Source organism: Urocampus carinirostris, chromosome 7 (assembly GCF_059441175.1).
Source record: "Urocampus carinirostris isolate Australia breed hairy pipefish chromosome 7, RoL_Ucar_1.0, whole genome shotgun sequence".
NCBI lineage: Eukaryota > Metazoa > Chordata > Actinopteri > Syngnathiformes > Syngnathidae > Urocampus > Urocampus carinirostris.
In genome coordinates this window covers 35,398,954-35,417,124 of record NC_142355.1, presented here as the reverse complement: position 1 = coordinate 35,417,124, position 18,171 = coordinate 35,398,954, and the positions used below count along the sequence as shown (strand labels likewise).

The 18,171-nt window shown below is 41.0% G+C and overlaps 1 protein-coding gene across 12 annotated transcripts in view; it reads left to right on the top strand.

Moving 5' to 3' along the window:
* ap3b2 (adaptor related protein complex 3 subunit beta 2) overlaps nucleotides 1-18,171 on the top strand; it is a 65,507-nt gene that overhangs the window by 20,085 nt on the left and 27,251 nt on the right. For 5 of the 12 annotated variants that reach the window (XM_088340728.1, XM_088340724.1, XM_088340722.1 and 2 more), the window contains exons 5-16: nucleotides 252-412; nucleotides 505-571; nucleotides 3,176-3,358; nucleotides 5,774-5,977; nucleotides 6,098-6,195; nucleotides 6,831-6,885; nucleotides 6,961-7,032; nucleotides 7,123-7,185; nucleotides 8,173-8,305; nucleotides 8,400-8,686; nucleotides 11,590-11,776; nucleotides 11,846-11,964. In XM_088340728.1, the coding sequence (XP_088196854.1) occupies nucleotides 252-412; nucleotides 505-571; nucleotides 3,176-3,358; nucleotides 5,774-5,977; nucleotides 6,098-6,195; nucleotides 6,831-6,885; nucleotides 6,961-7,032; nucleotides 7,123-7,185; nucleotides 8,173-8,305; nucleotides 8,400-8,686; nucleotides 11,590-11,776; nucleotides 11,846-11,964 (1,629 nt within the window). Of the gene's footprint in view, nucleotides 1-251; nucleotides 413-504; nucleotides 572-3,175; nucleotides 3,359-4,521; nucleotides 4,558-5,773; nucleotides 5,978-6,097; nucleotides 6,196-6,830; nucleotides 6,886-6,960; nucleotides 7,033-7,122; nucleotides 7,186-8,172; nucleotides 8,306-8,399; nucleotides 8,687-11,589; nucleotides 11,777-11,845; nucleotides 11,977-18,171 lie in introns of all 12 variants that reach the window. The other 7 variants (XM_088340721.1, XM_088340720.1, XM_088340717.1 and 4 more) reach the window with 3 other exon arrangements.

Here is an 18,171-nt window from a genome sequence, read left to right as displayed (position 1 = left end):
ACTTAAAGGACACAGTTTAGCCCCTGCATGAGATAGTCAGTGGCATCTTCCACTTTATCAACAGTTTCCTTCTCTAGCCACTCACTTTAGCCACTTGGCTGCAGGGTATGGCTGGCGCATCATATCACACACAACCTTATATATGGTAAAAACAATATCCGATTTAAAAAAAATGGTAATACTAAAATACTGAAGAAAAAAATACGTGTTTATATCCAAGCATAAAGCCTTTACACCGTTTATGTGTACAGGATCCCAATCAGCTGATCAGAGCCAGCGCGCTCCGGGTTCTTTCCAGTATTCGAGTCACCATCATCGTTCCCATCATGATGCTGGCCATTAAGGAGGCTGCTTCCGACATGTCCCCGTACGTTCGAAAAACCGCTGCCCACGCCATTCCCAAACTTTACAGGTGCGTTTCCTGGTCATAGACCTGCTTTGGGTAGAAAAATACATAGCCTTTAGTCATTATTGTTGTTGCCATTGATCTTTGTGTGTCCTTAGTCTGGATCCAGAACAGAAGGACCAGCTGATTGAAGTCATTGAGAAACTCCTTGCTGACAAAACCACAGTGAGTGGGACATTTTTCATTTTTCTTTGTTTCAAATTAATCCAGCAAAACACATGGCCACAATATAGACAGTGAGCAATTTTTTTTTGCTCTTGTCCTTTACCGACTGCAGCATAAATAAGGAGGTTTATTCATAGTTTTTGTTATGCCAAATTTAAAAAAACAATAATGAGAAACTAGATACACCTAATGAACACTGTATCCAGAACGGAAACAGTCTGTTGTGGTTCTATTGTGGTCCGTCACAAGCTTTCTGTTTTTTTCAGAGGTCACATGTGAACTTTTGTCAAGCAAATCTCTCACGACCGGAACAAACAGTGGACCCAAATGCGTAACGTTTCACACAACACTTTACTTAAGGAATCGGGGGGATCAGGGAGAGAGGGAAAAAAACTGCGATCTGGTGCTCTCTGGGCAGGTGGAACAGGAAGCCCTCGCAACCGGTGACAGGTGGCAAGGCGGACAGCCTGGTCCGGAGAGCAGAGCGTGGCCGGGGATCGGGAGCAAGTCGGGTAGCTGGGACAGGAGAACGAAGCGTGTTTGGGGATCGGGAGCAAGTCGGGTTGCCGTGACAGGAGAACTATGCGTGGCGTGGGATCGGGAACATGTCAGGTAGTCGGGACAGGAGACTGAAGCGTGGTCGGGGATCGGAAGCAAGTAAGGGAACCGGAGACGATCGGAAATCCAGGGGCAGGAGATCGATAGCAGGAATCAGGGGAAGAAATCAGGCAGGAAGACGATGTGGGCAGGCAGGTCGCAGGATGCAGAAATCGGTGGGAATCAAAACAGGAGCCAGAGTCAAAAGTGCTTGTTTTGCATGTGCTGACGTTCACTGACTGACCAAGAGTGACCAGAAAGGAAGCGCTTAAATAGGCAGAGGGATAATTAGGAAACGAGTGGCAGCTGGGGCTCAAGGAGTGAGCGCAGGTGAGGGCAATCAGCAGGCAACTGACAGGATCGTGACAAAATCATATAACAAGATATCGTTTCAACTCAAAAGAAAAGGTGTTTCTAATGGGATATTTTAAAAGCAAAAAACAAACTCCAATAAATGAAACATGAAAATATAACACGATTTAAAACCCTAAATGTACTTACCTGTGGTTGTCGATGAGCAAAATTCTCAGAAATGATACACATAATGATCACGAAGTGTTTCTGTGAACTTCCATTTTGTAGTTTTAACTAGTGGTCGACAACTGCCGGGTTGCGGACCGGTACCGGGCCGTGGATTCTTTTGTACTAGGCGACGCAAAAAGGAAAAAAAATGCCTTATTTTGTGCTTATCCCGTATTTATTTGTGTTTAAAATGCTTTTTTTTAACCCCCTCCAAAATACCCTCAACATTTTAGTTTTTGTTTGATTGATCCATCGACATATGGCCGCTGACCAGCATTGGGTGCAATGGGAATCAAACCTGGATCGCGGCGGAGAGCGCGCCAATGTCACGATTACTGATGTGACTCAGATGTGCCTGCTCATTTGGCGCCAACCGCCGCGGGTTCTGATTGGCTCCCTGTCACTATTTGAACCCAGTCATGTCAATCCCCTGTGGTCAGTCCGTCTGCGAACCTCAGTGTATACTAGGCAAGCCTTTTTCGACCCTGATTCCCACCTGTCCCATTTTTGCTCCCGTCTGTCTCCGGCTACGACCTGTTTTGATCCTGACCACATCTGCTCTCCCGTCCCGACTTACGACCTTTTTTTTCCCTGACTAATTCAATTCTCCCATTCTGGCTTACGACTCATTTTCGACAACGCCTTGCTCCCCCAGTCCCGGCTACCGACCCGTTTTTCCATCCCTGACACCGCCATCGCTCGCTACGGAAGATCCACTCCCGTGTTCGGATCTCAATCCAAGTACGAGAGCGGCTTGCTTGCCGTGTCCAGTGAGCTTCGGATCTTGGGCGCTGCCCTTCCTCTTTCTTTCAATAAAATTATGAGAAAACGTTACGCGATTGGGTCCTGTTTCCGTTCCGGTCCTGACAGCCAAATCCTTTAGTCCACTGGGTGACCGAGGAAAAGGCTTTAGATTTTATCTCATCATCAAACGATTTTTACTTACAGTATCGTGTTTTACACTGTTGTAATGAAAAATTATGGGAAAAAGCTGAACAACGTTGTAAACCGTTTTACCGTGTGAAAAAAATAGTGTGATGATGAAATATAAACGAATGCATTTTTTTCATGTCATCTAAAACTGCAGTGGGCTACTGAATACACAGTGGATTTAGGTTAATTAATATTATTGTCGTCATTACTAATAATTGGTTCGTGGAGGTTGTCGACTGGTTTAAACCAATCCAGAGGGGGGTGGGATCAATGTAACAGGGGGAAAAAGTCTCCCTAAATAAATACATTACAAACCGCCCACAAAATATAAACTTGTACTCATCGATTTGTGCGAGTTTTATATATTTTCAAAATAATGTTGGGCATCATTATCATACATAAAGAAAATAAGTATTTGGGTGAAAACTGTTGACATTTCCCTCGATATAGTTTGTCTTATTTACATCCTTTATTTTTTTTAGTTTCGCAAATAGTTCTGGATTAGCTTGGTGAGTGTTGAGCATTGTTTGAATGACATTTTTGGCTGAACAGCTGGTGGCCGGCAGCGTGGTCATGGCTTTCGAGGAGGTTTGTCCCGAGCGCATCGACCTGATCCACAAAAACTACAGGAAGTTGTGCAACCTCCTGATCGATGTGGAAGAGTGGGGCCAAGTCGTCATCATCAACATGCTAACGCGCTACGCCAGGACGCAGTTCCTCAACCCCAACATCAACGTGAGTCGCACATTGTCCTTGCGTTTCAGTTTTTGCCTCACATGCACAATGGATTTAAAATAAATATTGCTAAGTTGATGTTTTAATTTATTCACGTTGAGGTTCTGAGTTTTACCTTGCCTGCATGTAGGTTTTAGATAAGGGGATGGTGCAATTGTGACTTGTGCAGTCCTTTGAGACTATACAAATAAATGTTACTTGACTTGACATAAATTGGCAAAGAATTACTTGGTTTTCACATTAAATAACTGAAAAAACTGTCCTTGCCACGCCCTGTGGACATATGCCTTTTACCAGTGTTTGAAATAACGTCTGTCCGGACGCCCGGGGCGTGCATCTTTTACGTCGGGTGTACAACTTACACAATGATGTTTGCCCCGGTGGCCGACAACTTTTTCAAGGAAAAAAAGAGGCAACAGATTTCTTTTCAAATCAAACGTTTGCTTTCTTCCGATTTCGAAATCTTCGTTCGTTTTGGAAATTTCGGTTCGTTTAGCAATTTGCATACTTGGCAGCCAATCAAAAGCCTGCATCGAATAACTTTGTGCTTCCGGACTTTCCCGAGCGTTGTAAGGTCGTGCATTTGCATATCAGTTTCCAAAGTAGACGCACAGAAAACACAAGAAAATGGATGAGTGATGAGGAATCAAGCCAAAACTTCAGCCCCTGAAGAAAGATTCAAAAGAAGCGAACAAAATTTATGACGCTACAAAACGTAAACGTACAATAAAAGCATCGTGGAAAGAGGAGTTCACGTGGCTTGTAGCAAACATTGCATGAATGAAGATGAGTAAATACAGGTACATACTGATGGCAGATGGAAAACAGCAATATCATATACAGTACATGCAATGAATGTTACAAGTAGATTTGAAATAAACTTAATTTAACGTGTTGTTCTGTTATACATTCTGATTATCAATCCTTAATACTTTGCAATAATGTTTTTTTTTGTTTTGTTTTTTTGCGACTAGTCGTCTTATTGCGTTTCAAGTTGTGAAAAATGGGGCAGGCAACTTTATGGCTGGGCAGGCAACTTTTAAGGGTTGTCTGCCCTGGTGTCCGCTAACTTTTTGTCATGAGTTTCAGACACTGCTTTTACATTTATTAATAACAGTTATATCCTTTATCATTTTAATGATGTGTATTTCTTTTAAGAACAGCTTGATGACCAGTCAAAACATCGAGCATTTTTTAAGGTATGCCACTAGAATACAGCTGTCCATGTACTGGTCAGTAAGAATGACAATAACTTTAGAAGGCACAGTCACGTTTCCCGCTGCTGCTGTCACTGATTTTTATTTATGTTTTTAGAAGTGTTATGACCAGATGTGTATTATTTCCCTTGTATATATTTTTTTAGCGTCTCAGTTACTGTAAATTCCAGATTATAAGACAATACTTTTTGTTACATTTCAAAAATTGCGGTTTTAGATACGGTTTGGCTTATTCTTTGTTTTTTGTGGCAGCGCAGAGGAAAACGGCAAGCTGCTCTTTTCCATAACGCATACGCTCTAAATACAAAACTCCGAAATGACGTCTGGAAAATGTATGACTCCCCTCTAGAGAAATGAGTCTATGTTTTTGCCAACTTATTGATACAGTACATAACTGGAGATATTTGACAGTACGTTGTTCATTATTTACAACCTGCTCACAATATTTCAACTTTTTCATCCACAAATCAAGTCCTCATTGTATCATCCGAATTGAAGTTAACAAAAATTCTACACATCCGTTTCTGTATCACCCGCGTCACTGTCATGTCGCTGAAATTTCCTTTAATCCTCGACGAATGATAACAGGCGAATAGAATATAGTACATTATCACAGCAACCACCAATGACAACACAAAAAGACATGCGTGTGTTACAATCTGGCACTATTCTCCACAGTGTGGTTGCCCTGACACTGTCTTCTAGAAATACAGGGCTGACATTTTATGCGATGCAGCTCTCATTTGCGTTTTCTTTCGGTGCACTAGTAAATATGTGCTGGTCTTTGTAATCACCATCTTGAATGGTCACATGATCCTAAAACAGGTGATGTAACCAACTTGGAGCATAACTAAAATTGATGCATCTGACAACGCCGTCAGGCCTGGGGCTTAAACTCCAGTCTGGCTCCTACAAAGACAAAATTGAGTTTTGTTCTTGGATTTTAGCACGTGTCTTTTAATCAGGTGCGCTTTGTAGTCCGGAATTTACGGTAATCTAGAAAAACTCCATGTAAAACCAGTGCAGTAGTGGTAGTCATAGACATTTAAAATATTTCAAAGTGACCCTTGTAAGTGTTCGAATAATTCCATAAACCAGTTATAGTAATTTGGTATTATCTGACTAGCACAAAGGCCAACAGAGAGGATGTCACTAATCATATCACCCGAGGAACAACCCAACCTTCATTCTTTCTTAGGAATCTCTTCTGGAGGAGGACGGTGGCGGGGACAAGAAATTCTACGGTTCCGATGGAAACGACGAGGACGATGAGGATGAGGAAGACAAAGAGAAAAAGGCAGAGGCGGCCGCCCTAGCTAAAAGGAAGCCTTACGTGATGGATCCAGACCACCGGCTGCTGCTGAGGAACACCAAGCCTCTCCTGCAGAGTCGCAACGCAGCTGTTAGTCAAAATATTAACCCGTGCCTTAAAACCAGACACTTTCTCTGAGAAAATAACATAGTTCATTAATATAATCGCGGCTGGACACTTTGGTGATGTTTTCCCCTTCCCGTGCAACAGGTAGTGATGGCTGTTGCTCAGCTCTACTTCCATCTGGCCCCTAAAGCGGAGGTTGGGGTGATTGCTAAAGCTTTGGTGCGTCTTTTAAGGAGTCACAGGTAAGCTTGAACACTCCCCCCAAAAAAGAAAATTAAAAAGATAGTTTTCTTGTCGGCGGCGCAGGGGTTAGCACGTGTGCGGCACAGTTCTGAGGTCATGAGGTCGAACCTCCTGTGTAGAGTTTGCATGTTTTTCCCGTGCTTGCATGGGTTTCCTCCCACATTAAAAAAAGATGCATGTCAGGTTAGTTGGCCGGTCCGAATTGTCCCTAGGTGTGAATGAGCGAGTGAGTTGTCTCTCTCTGTGTGCCCTGCGACTGGCTGGCAACCAGTTCAGGGTATCCCCTGCCCACTGCCCAAAGATGGCTGGGATGAGCTCCAGCACCCCCGCGACCCTACTGAGGATAAGCGGTGCAGATGATAATGGGTGGTTTTGAGTTTTTCCTTGCCCGCATGTTGGTTTAAGATCAGGCGATGGTGTCATTGTAATCCTGTGCAGTCCTTTGAGACATTTTTGTGATTAAGGGCTATACAAATAAACGTGACTTGACTTGACTTGAGCTTAATTGGCATTTTTAGGGGGTAGGTAGGACAATCTATTTTTCAAATATCTATTTTAGCATTGGTATTTTCAACTGGACTTTTTGCAGTTGTTCCTCATTTCGTTTAGCTCTCGTTTTTCTACTTTTCACCAGTGAAGTCCAGTATGTCGTTCTTCAAAATGTGGCCACTATGACCATCAAAAGAAGGGTGAGTTCTAATTTAGACTCTTGATTTGTCTGTTCATAAACGACTGTGAATATCTGATTCTTTTCCTCCCCACAGGGGATGTTTGAACCCTACCTGAAAAGTTTCTATATCCGCTCCACAGACCCCACACAAATAAAAATTCTTAAGGTTATTTTCTCCATTCATACAATTTAAATGTTATTGAAGACACACGTGTAAAAGATGCTAACGTATGTTCTGCTTTTGTTTTTTACCCAGCTGGAGGTTCTCACCAATCTTGCCAATGAGACCAACATCTCCACTATTCTTAGAGAGTTTCAGGTATACATTTTGGAACCAATTTGACAAGCTTCTTTTGGCAACTAAATACAGTGGACCTTCATACGACATGAATCCGTATGAAGTTGGGGATTGCAAAGTGAAATGGTCGTATCGCGGGGGATAAGAACCTATAATAATTAGCTCTGAACCCTGGTACCAAGATAAAAAACAATTAGCTAGTGGTTAAGGGATCCAACCAACCATCCAACGTGCATAACATTAAATAGCATTATAAACAAATATAAATATAGAGTAAAAATGAGATTGTATATATCCTTGGTTCGACGTGACTTGAGCTGGGTGAGTGGAGCAGCAGGTGAATGCTACTCCAAGTGAGGATTTTCATGTCCTCAGAAGAGTTCCTTGTTTAAATTCCTTTCTTATACTTGATATTTATTCTGATCATCGATTCGTTCTGGTAGCAATTAGTCAGTCTTTCTCTTATTTCTCGATGAGCTTAGTTTCCATTGTTATCATGTTTTTACTTCTCCTTTAGTATTACTGCAAGCTTTTGGAACCTAATTGAATAAATACAATTCAAAATATACAGTATTTTTCTGTCCTTCTTGCCTTGTTTGGTACACAATTTTAGCAGCAGTTTAACTCCTCTGAGAAAAAGGTGTGAGTCAAGAATTAGCGTTCAAGCTCCTCTTTATTCCAAAAAGAGTAAAATTGAAACATACAAACAAAATACAGCGCTTTTCAAGTCAATTAAGACCTCCCAAAGCGCTTTACAATGTGCTTCACACTTACCCATTCACACACACACTCAAACACACACTCACACTCCAATAGTGGCCATGCAGCCATGCAAGGCGCCAACCTGCTTATTGGGGGCGTTAGGGATTCAGTGTCTTATAGTGCAGAAAAGGCAGTAAAAAGAGGCCAAAAAACATCTTATTCCACTCTGTAAAGTAAAAAAACATCGTAAGGGGGGTCCCGGGGGTCTGACCAGGTAGATGATGTTTTTCCCTCTTCTCCGAGCAGACGTACATCAAAAGCATGGATAAAGATTTTGTGGCCGCCACCATCCAAGCCATCGGTCGGTGTGCCACCAACATTGGAGAAGTGAGGGACACGTGTCTGAATGGCCTAGTTCAGCTGTTGTCCAACAGAGACGGTGAGTTTGCTGGATCCTCTTTCCCCAAGTTTTCATGGATACTCCCCAGGTTCAAGTGAGGAGCGTCTTCTAAACATTTGTCTCTTGCTCACAGAGTTAGTGGTGGCCGAGTCGGTGGTGGTGATCAAGAAGCTGCTGCAGATGCAGCCCGAGAAGCACAGTGACATCATCAAACACATGGCCAAGCTGACGGACAACATCCAGGTGCCGATGGCGCGGGCCAGCATCCTGTGGCTGATCGGCGAATACTGCGAGCACGTGCCCAAGATCGCCCCGGATGTCCTGAGGAAAATGGCAAAGTCCTTCACCAATGAGGAGGACATTGTTAAACTGCAGATACTTAATCTGGCTGCAAAGCTCTATCTCACCAACTCCAAACAAGTAAGACATTTTGTGGGGGGCTTTTTTTCCTCTACTTGAATAGGAAAACACAAAGGTAGTTATAGGAAAAAATCACGAGTCATTTTTACCTCAAAGTGACCGTATGTAATTTACCACCACAGCTCGTTGTAGCTTGAAATGGATCTGAAGGGGAGGGGGGAGAGTGAGAGGGGTACAGAGAGGGATTGGATATATCACTTTGTATTGTTTTACTGTTAACTTTTGTTGCAACCAAAATATTTGAAGTGCAGTTGCTTATTTCTACTTGACCAGTTGTCGCAGGTTGTGAGACTTTGATTTATTATTTTACACTGCAGTGCCTTTTTTTACTGAATTTTTGTACCACTAGGAGGCACTAAATATTACACACGGTTACTTTAAATAACCCCTAATGCCCCCGATAAGCAGGTAGGCGCCTTAGAAGGCTGACTCCCTATCTGTGTGTGAGCGTGTGTTACAGGGTAAGTGTGAAGTACATTGTAAAGTGCTTTGCGAGGTCTTCAGTGACTTAAAAAGCATTATATACAGTGAAGTGTGTGTATTCTGATAAAAGGATACCACTTGGCTAATTACACTAGCCTACTTCCATGTTTTTTTGCATGAGATAGGATCAGTTTCAGCTAGTGACAGAACATGAAGGATAGTGCTAATCTTTGCCAGCGACAACAAAAGTCAAGCAAGCTGGATACACCCGAAGCAGCTGAAAAGAGCAAAAAGCTGTCGTTGGTCAGAGCTGGTGTTGCTCACTTTAGCGGTAATAGGGAGAAGTTTCTAAAAGGCAAGTCAAAAATTGCAAGACCAAAGCAGAATTTGTCAAGCTAGCCATAGCATGCAGTACACTGCCTATTATGAGCGGCTAGAGAAGGAAACGGTGGAAAGTGGAAGATGCATGAATCAAGGTACGTTTTTGAGGGATGTACTTAAGCTAGTTAGAAAGTTTGTATCCTTTTATCGTAAAAACTTCAGTTTAACTTAGTTTTGTTAAAAATCTGTGCAAGCGAACGTTTAATTTTATCCGTAACCACTAGTCTTAACCCCTAAACCTAAACCAGGGGTTGGCGGCCGAATATGTTAAAATCATATTGGACCAAAAACAAAAACGTATGCCTGGAGCCACAAAAATTAAAAACTTAATACAAGCCTTATAAGCAAGGCAACACATACTGTACATGTCTATTTTCATTGGAAACTTTAAGAATATTTGTGTCATGGTTGGCCTACGACTGAAACCCTATATTTTTACATTATACATTTTTTTTTTAAAAGCGGCTAAAGCAGGAGGTTCCCAAACCCGGTCTTACACCCCTTCCCAACCCTAACACTAACCTTTTCTTTTTAAATGATAACTATATTGGCGGCGCCCTCTGTTGGCTGCGGCTGCATCGGCTCGCTACAACGGGTCAGGTGTATCGACATTTCGTTCTTACAAAGAATGACAATACAAAGGAAATTATTATTATTATTATTATTATATTGATTTGGTAACCTACATTAATCATGAATTAATTAACCTAAAAGTATGGATGGATATGGATGAATTATCTTTAAATTTAAATAAAACCAAAGTAATATTATTTGGCAATCGCAAGGCAAATCAAGATTTAGAAGTAAAAATGGATGGTGCTGCAATAGACACTGTATCAGAAATTACGTTTTTAGGGGTCATAATGGGCAATAAATTAAACTGGAAAACACACATCAGACACATACAAACTAAGGTATCTAAAAGCATTTCTATAATTAATAAAGCCAAATTTCTTTTAAATTAAAATACATTGTTTTTATTATATTGTTCTCTAGTTCTGCCATATTTAACATATTGTGCAGAAGTCTGGGGCAATAATTACAAAAGTTCACTACAGCCCCAATTTATCCTCCAAAAACGTGCAATTAGAACCACACACAGGGTAGGATATCGAGATCATACTCATATTTTCTTCCTGCAGTCCAAATGATTAAAATTGGATGATTTAGTAAAATATTTCACTTCACAATTCCTATTTAAGGTCAACAAAAACATAGTGCCAGAAAACATCCAAAAATGATTCACTCGGAAAGAGGGACGTTATAACTTAAGGGGCTGCAGTAAATTCAAAATCCCAAAGGGGAGAACTACCAGGAAAAGTATGTGTGTGTCTGTGTGCGGAGTCAAACTTTGGAACAATTTACAAGAAGAGATCAAACATTGTCCAACTATTCACGTGTTCAAATTTAAATACTAAAAACATTACTGGCAGAATACAGAGATGAAGAAAATGGGGTATGAGTGATACTAGAGATTGGAAATACTGCGTTTACAACTATAGTTGTTGTTATTGTTACTATAATTATATCATAACTGTAATTATTGCTATTGTTGTTATTATCATTGGTGTCACAATAATATTTAGTGACTCGTAGCATTATAACGTTAATAGATGGGTACTATGATGATTAATATATAAAATATGTGACTATTGTCATTATTATAATTATTGATATCTTACCTATGTAATATGTACATCCGTGAGATAGTGTTATATTTAGACACAAAAGAGGAGCTATCTATAAAATGTAATTAATAGGGAAGATGAAGGGATAGGGTAAATAAGCGTCTGCTTCTGACTACCCCTTTTCCAACATGTTATGTTAACAATATTTCTTTATTGAGTCATTGCTTTTGTCGTGTTTTTATTTTATTATGTTTAAAATGAAGTTTTCATTCATTCTTTCAACCCTGCCCTTATTCTTACCTTTAACACCCATCTTTTAACCCTAAAATTAATTTGTTCATCAACCGTTTGAGATTCAATGTTTCCTTTGTTCCATGAGCTTTTTTTTACGTGAAAAATAATTCATAATATTTGGGAAATCTTGAACTGAGTGAACATTTAGCAAATTCTCGTCACTCTTGCCTCCCACAGACAAAACTGTTGACACAATACGTCCTCAACCTGGCCAAGTACGACCAGAACTACGACATCCGGGATCGGGCACGCTTCATCCGCCAGCTCATCGTGCCCACCGAGAAAAGCGGCGCTCTCAGCAAGTACGCCAAGAAACTCTTCCTAGCCCTCAAGCCTGCGCCTGTCCTCGAATCGCCATTTAAAGGTACAGTACAGGGAGAACCAAGGTGCACTTGGAAGTCTATGCACCTCATCTCCTTTCCCTGGTTTGTAGACCGCGACCACTTCCAATTGGGCTCGTTATCCCACCTACTGAACGCCAAGGCCGGCGGCTATCAGGAGTTGCCCGACTGGCCGGAAGCTGCCCCAGATCCCTCCGTGCGCAACGTGGAGGTGAAGGAGTCTGTGCGTGCAGTGGCATTCAGTAACGTAGATTCCCATTGAATCAGGAGGGGGAGAGAGTGAGGATTGCTTACCTGACGTTGCCAATTATTGACTCTATTTGCAGCTCACTCGCTCCCCATACCTGTTGTCTTGTCACCCATGTTTTAGCCAATAGCACATGACCGACTATTTCTTTAAGGCTTCTTTGAAAGATTGCAGCAAAACTGTCAGGACCTGGCACACCATTCACCCCCGCGAAACAATGCTAACAGAAGCACAAGAGGAAAATTTGCTGCATCGTGTCAAACAATGGTTTTCAGTTTTAACTATGTCCACTAGATGTGCCCAAAGCCTGGTGCCAAAGCACCAAATATAGCTCTAGTTGCTATCTTCTACTATAAATCAACCAAAAACATTGAGGAAACCTATCCCATGTTGAAAAAAATGAAAGTCTAAAGAAAGTTTAAAGAAGCTTTAGCTATTATCTATTATAAATATGAAATCTAACAGTTAGCCTATCCCTGAATATGGGAACTTGTCATTAAAAACATTAAAAGTAGAAAGACATTTAAATCATTAAATTAATCACTTAGATTAGTGTATGTCTGCTAGTTGTGTGAAGGAGAAACACATATTAAAGAACAAAAAACCTCAATAATAAGTTTATTTCATGAACCAGAACGGGATCAGGACCCAAACGCGTGATGTTACTCACACAAATCTTTTATTTTACGGGAAATGGGGAATCATGCACGTTAGGCATGTCTGGCGTGAAATGATAGGAAGCCAGAGGCCCACGAGATCGATACCAATTGCCCAGGTTGATATCGGGCAGATGGGGTCGATAAGGGACAGGACGGGACAGACAGGATAGTTCATGAAACAGGATATCGAAAATAAACAGGACAAACTAGACGGGAATGAAAACAGGAGAAAATAATAAACAGGACAAAAATAGATGAAACGAAAACTGGAAACCGAAATTAAACAGGACGAAAAAAACGGGAACAATACTGGACAGGAAATACCAACAGGAACATGACAGAGTCTCAAAAGAATGTTTTTTCTACTATGTGGCCCCCGAGCTAAAATGAGTTTGACAACATTGCCCTAGACGACGCAAACCTGGGTGGAGTGGCTGGAGAGTGCCCGCCTGTACCTTATCAGTCTCCACCTCATTATCCTAACGTTATATATTTACATGCCCCAACAGCGGTAGGCATAGGGGTAAATTCGGGCCTAAAATAATCCAGCCTGACCCGAACCCGACCGATTAACCTGATTTGCATTTAGGCGCGAAGTGCCTTTCTTCAGCTGAAGTATGCCAAATTTTGGGCCAAGTTCGGGCCCAAGATCTTATCTCTAGTTAGCCAGTTCGCGATTTGCGATTAACCACAATATGAGTTTCACTTTTTAAATTCAACTACTGAAAATGATTGAATAATAATGATAATCATAATATTCAATTTTACTGGCTTATTCAAAGCCAAGTTTTATAATTCCAACTTGTCAAGGTGCTATTGGTTCCTCATCACTAATAATGTGTCTTAAAATCCAAACTTGAGCGCTCAATCGAGGTGCAACACGAATTTCCCCCTCTTGATTTACAAGCGTCATCAAGTTTAGATTTACAGTTCCTCCATTAAGTCTCGTTGCTATTTCGAAATGTATAAAAAGTGCAATTTTTTAGATATTTCATTTTGGCTTTCTCTAATGTATTAAGAGTTTATTACAGGATATTTTAACCTCTTTAAACACACTTTTACACAAGCACCAATAGTTGCTCGAAGAAGATGGTACTGGATTTCTTGTCATTAATTTTGGTAATGGCAGCAGTAATCATTTTCTTTTAAGCAGTATCTCTTGGTTTCTCATTTGGTATTTACATCTTAAATTAAAACTACACACCGCTGGGAAAGTGCACTTTAAACTCTGGTATTGCACTTAGAGCCGGGACATTGCACTTTAAAACTGTGGTTTAGTGTGTTGATAGCATTCCCTCAGTCTATTCGTTCGGGCCTTGTGGGATCTGAACCGTCGGCCTGATGGTAGCAGTTTTAAAAGATGGTTGCTGGGGTGGGATGGGTCTCTCAGGATATGTTCAGCTCTGCTGAGTTAGCGAGAGCTGGCAATATCCTGCAGGCTGGGCTATGGGTGACCGGTGATCTTTTGGGCCGTGTTAATCCTCCGTAAGTTTTTTAAATTTCTTGTGCCATGTGCAAATTGGATCTCTTCCATACTTAGTTCTGTAGTTTTACTGAGTCTGCCGATTTTATTTCAATAAACCATGAAACACATTGTGCCTTCTCTTGAGGGATTCATTCAAGATCACTTTTGCGAACAGAATCCCTGAAACACACAAATACACTGTGACTATAATAGAACAAATCTGAATAAATATTGTAAGGTTTTAACATTTACTAAACTGAAATCTGACTCCGAAGACACTTCACGTGTATGTGTAATCCCTTGCATTTGGAGCATGTTCTAAAGTCAGCGGAATTATTGAGCCGAGCGCCGAATATAGTCCACATATTAATTTTTTTAGCCGAATCAAAGAGTTGAACAAATCAGGTCTCTGCCTGTGCCAATTTTACAATCGTGTGCAGGAGACGACGGGGGCTTCCGGGTTGCCCACTTTTATCACACATGACAATGAAATGTTCTCGCCCCATGACGAAGCCTCTGGATGATTGGTCCGCGCCGTTGTTGATGCAAATTTCCCAATAGTCCTTGCTAAGCTTGGGAGAAGGGTGATAGGTCATCGCCCTCCGGACATAATACGGCGCGACACACACATTCTTACCCCACCACGCGAGGTGATAAGTCGTTGTTATATGCACAGACTGAAACCAAAGAAAACATTCCAAAGCACAGGCGTTGTACGACATCCTTCTAAAAAGTTGCACTCAAGGCTGAGGTCAAACTTAGGACAAGTATTTTGAGTATAAGTGGAATAAAACAGTGTATAAAATAGTATATAACTTCAATATATAATCAATTGCATTTTTAAAACATTTTTGAAATGGTGAAGAGACTTTATGGACACCGTGTATATTGTCATGTTTATCTTTTATGAAGCATTTTGACCGATTTCTTTTCCTCCCATGACCCGCTCTTATCCTGTAGAGATGAGAGAGGGTGGCGGTTTGTCATGATTCCATGTTAGGAATCGACTCAAGATTTTAAAAAAATAACAAAAACTTAAAAGTGAAGATTTACTCTGAAAGGTTTTCCTACCTCCCCCCAGACTGAGGAAGTCATAACTACTGGCGAGGGGCGAATTGGCCTGCTGGGAGACTGGCGAGAGGTCGGATTTGGGAGTGCATTGATTGTTTGCTGTATGTGTTTCACGGCTCTCTTTCTTTAACTTTCTTTTTCACTTAAAGGAAGGGGAAGTAATTTATGTGCGGTCCCTTCTCAAGTTTTCTTCATTTTCCTCATGTTGAGGTTTTTTGGAGTTTTTCTTTGTCCTCGTGTAGGTTCCAGATCAGGGGATGGCTTAATAATAGTCCGTAGTTTGCAATCATCTGTGGTCTTTGAAGCCCTTTGAGACTCCTTGTGATTAAGGGACAAACAAATAAACATGACTTGACTTGACTGACAAGAGACTCGGAAGTATGGTAAATAATTCTAAAAAGCATAAATGCACGAGAACTGTTTTTCCCACTGAGGCTAAAAACGGACAAAATCTTGCCTCTAGACATTGATACGGGTACTTTTTCGTTACTACATGCTATATTCAAAAAAGAAAAAAAACACACACAATCATTTTTGGGGGATTATTTAGTGTCTTTATTTATGCCTAGAATTACAATAACAGTATAGAGCTTCAGTACACATGTCTCCAAAAAATAGTTTTGGGGAGACTATGTCAGGAACCAGAACAGGATCAGGACCCAAACGCGTGACATTCTCACACAAGCCTTTTATTTTACCGGAAATGGTGAGTCATGCACGTTAGGCAGCGGTCTGGCGTGGAAAGACAGGAAGCCAGAGACTGACGAATTGCCCGAGATGATATCGGACAGATGGGGTCGATACCGGACAGGACAGACAGGATAGATAATGAATCAGGATATCGAAAATAAACAGGAGAAACTCGATGGGAACGAAAACTGGAGGAAATCATAAACAGGAACAAAAAAGACTTAAACAAAACTGGAAGCCAAAATTAACTAGGACAAAATAAACAGGAACAATACCAGACAGGAAAATCCAACAGGAAAACAGGACCGAGTCAGAACACACGTCTTGCGGGGCAGAGGTTCGATGACGGACCGACAAAGTAAGAGAGAGCGCACTGAGCTTAAAAAGACGGAAAGCCAACCTGTTAATGAGCCGCAGCTGGCCCCATGCGGGCGGGGCCAATTGGGCGCCATGGCAACCGTGACAGACTAGAGCTTGACTTAATCAATCAATCAATCAATATTACTCAATTTGTAGGTAATTGTCAAGGTTAAAACTTGAGATTGTATTAGGATGAAGAAAAGAACACACTCTGAGTCGGAGATTTAGGTTTTTGATACCCCTTCCATCAGGGGGATCGTGCTTCTAGGATCGGATCAGGAAGAAATCACGTCCCGCCTATGGCTAGAGGCTCATTTACTGGAAAGCACAGGCATAGAACAATACATTTTATTGGCTTAAGCGAGGTTTTATGAATACAAAAAAATAATCTGATTAGTTTGGACAGAAAACAAGTCTTTTAAGGAAGTGAATAACGCTGGTCGCTAAATGGCGTGTGAGCATAGTAAATTAGCAGTAAGGAAAAGAAAAATGAATGTAGGGAGCAGGCCTACCGGCACTTCCCAGCATCAAATCGAAGGCCATCTTGATTAATAGTTGACGGGTGCCAAGAGGATACAATTGTAAGCTCTTCCCTGGACTTCCCAGCACCAAAGCCAAGGCCATCTTTATTAATAGTTAGCGGGCCCGAAGAGGATATAATTGTTGCAAGAATACACACAGCCTGGATATAATCTTTGGCTTCGTTAAGGTACTTTTAAGGATAACTTCATACAAAGGCACATTCCAACTACAATCAAACTATAATTTCCCTTACAGTAATCACCTTATTGACAAGATAATGGTATTAGCACCATAACACGGACAAAAACATGCAGAACGGGAATATAATAGAGTTCTTTATGTGAAAATACATAATTTGTAAACATTAGAGAAGTGCTCCAATGCTGAAAGCAGTGTCTGAAATAATGTCTGCCCGGCCGACCGGGGCGTGCATCTTTTACGTCGGGTGTACAACTTACAAAAGGGCTCCGCCCGGGTGGCCGACAACTTTTTCAAGAAAAAAAAAGAAAAAGGCGAAAGATTTTTTTTCAAATCAAACGTTTGCTTTATTCCGATTTTGAAATCTTCGTTCGGTTTGGAAATTTCGGAATTTGGGCCGGTTTAGAAAATTGCATACTCGGCAGCCAATCAGAAACCTGCATCGAATAACTTCGTGCTTCTGGATTCTCCGGAGCGTTACAAGGTCGTGCATTTGCATATCATTTTCCAAAGTAGACGCACAGAGAACACGAGAAAAATTGAGAAGTGGTTAGGAATCAAGCCATAACCTCAGCCCCTTGAAGAAAGATTCAAAAGAAGCTAACAGCATTTAAAACGTAAACGTACATTAAAAGCATCGTGGAAAGAGGAGTTCCCAGGACTTGTAGGAGACCACACAACGCAAACATTGCATGAATGAAGATGAGTAAATACAGGTACATACTGATGGCAGATGGAAAATAGCGATGATGTAAATTCCGATCATCAATCCCTAATACTTTGCAACAATGTTTTTTTTTTTTTACGATTAGTCGTCTTATTGTGTTTCAAGTTGTGAAAAATGGGGCAGGCATATTGATGTACATACAATATATAACTCATTGTTATCAAGTGGCATTCTTTTAGCTGTACAGTATATCAAGTCAAGTCAGGCTTATTTGTAAATCGCAAGGAGTCTCAAAGGGCTGCACAGACCACAGATTATTGCAAATTACAGACTATTATGACACCATAAATCATTACCCATGATTTCCTTAGCCTTCAGAGGCAGTGAATAAATTTATGTTAATATTTTCTTCAAAATTTTGTCCAAGGCTCAGCTAAAAATCCCCTTAATTTTCAAAACTTCAAACCTTTTTATCTAACTCATTCACTGCCATTGACGTCAATAGCTCACCAAGGCAGATAATGCGTTATTTTTAATAT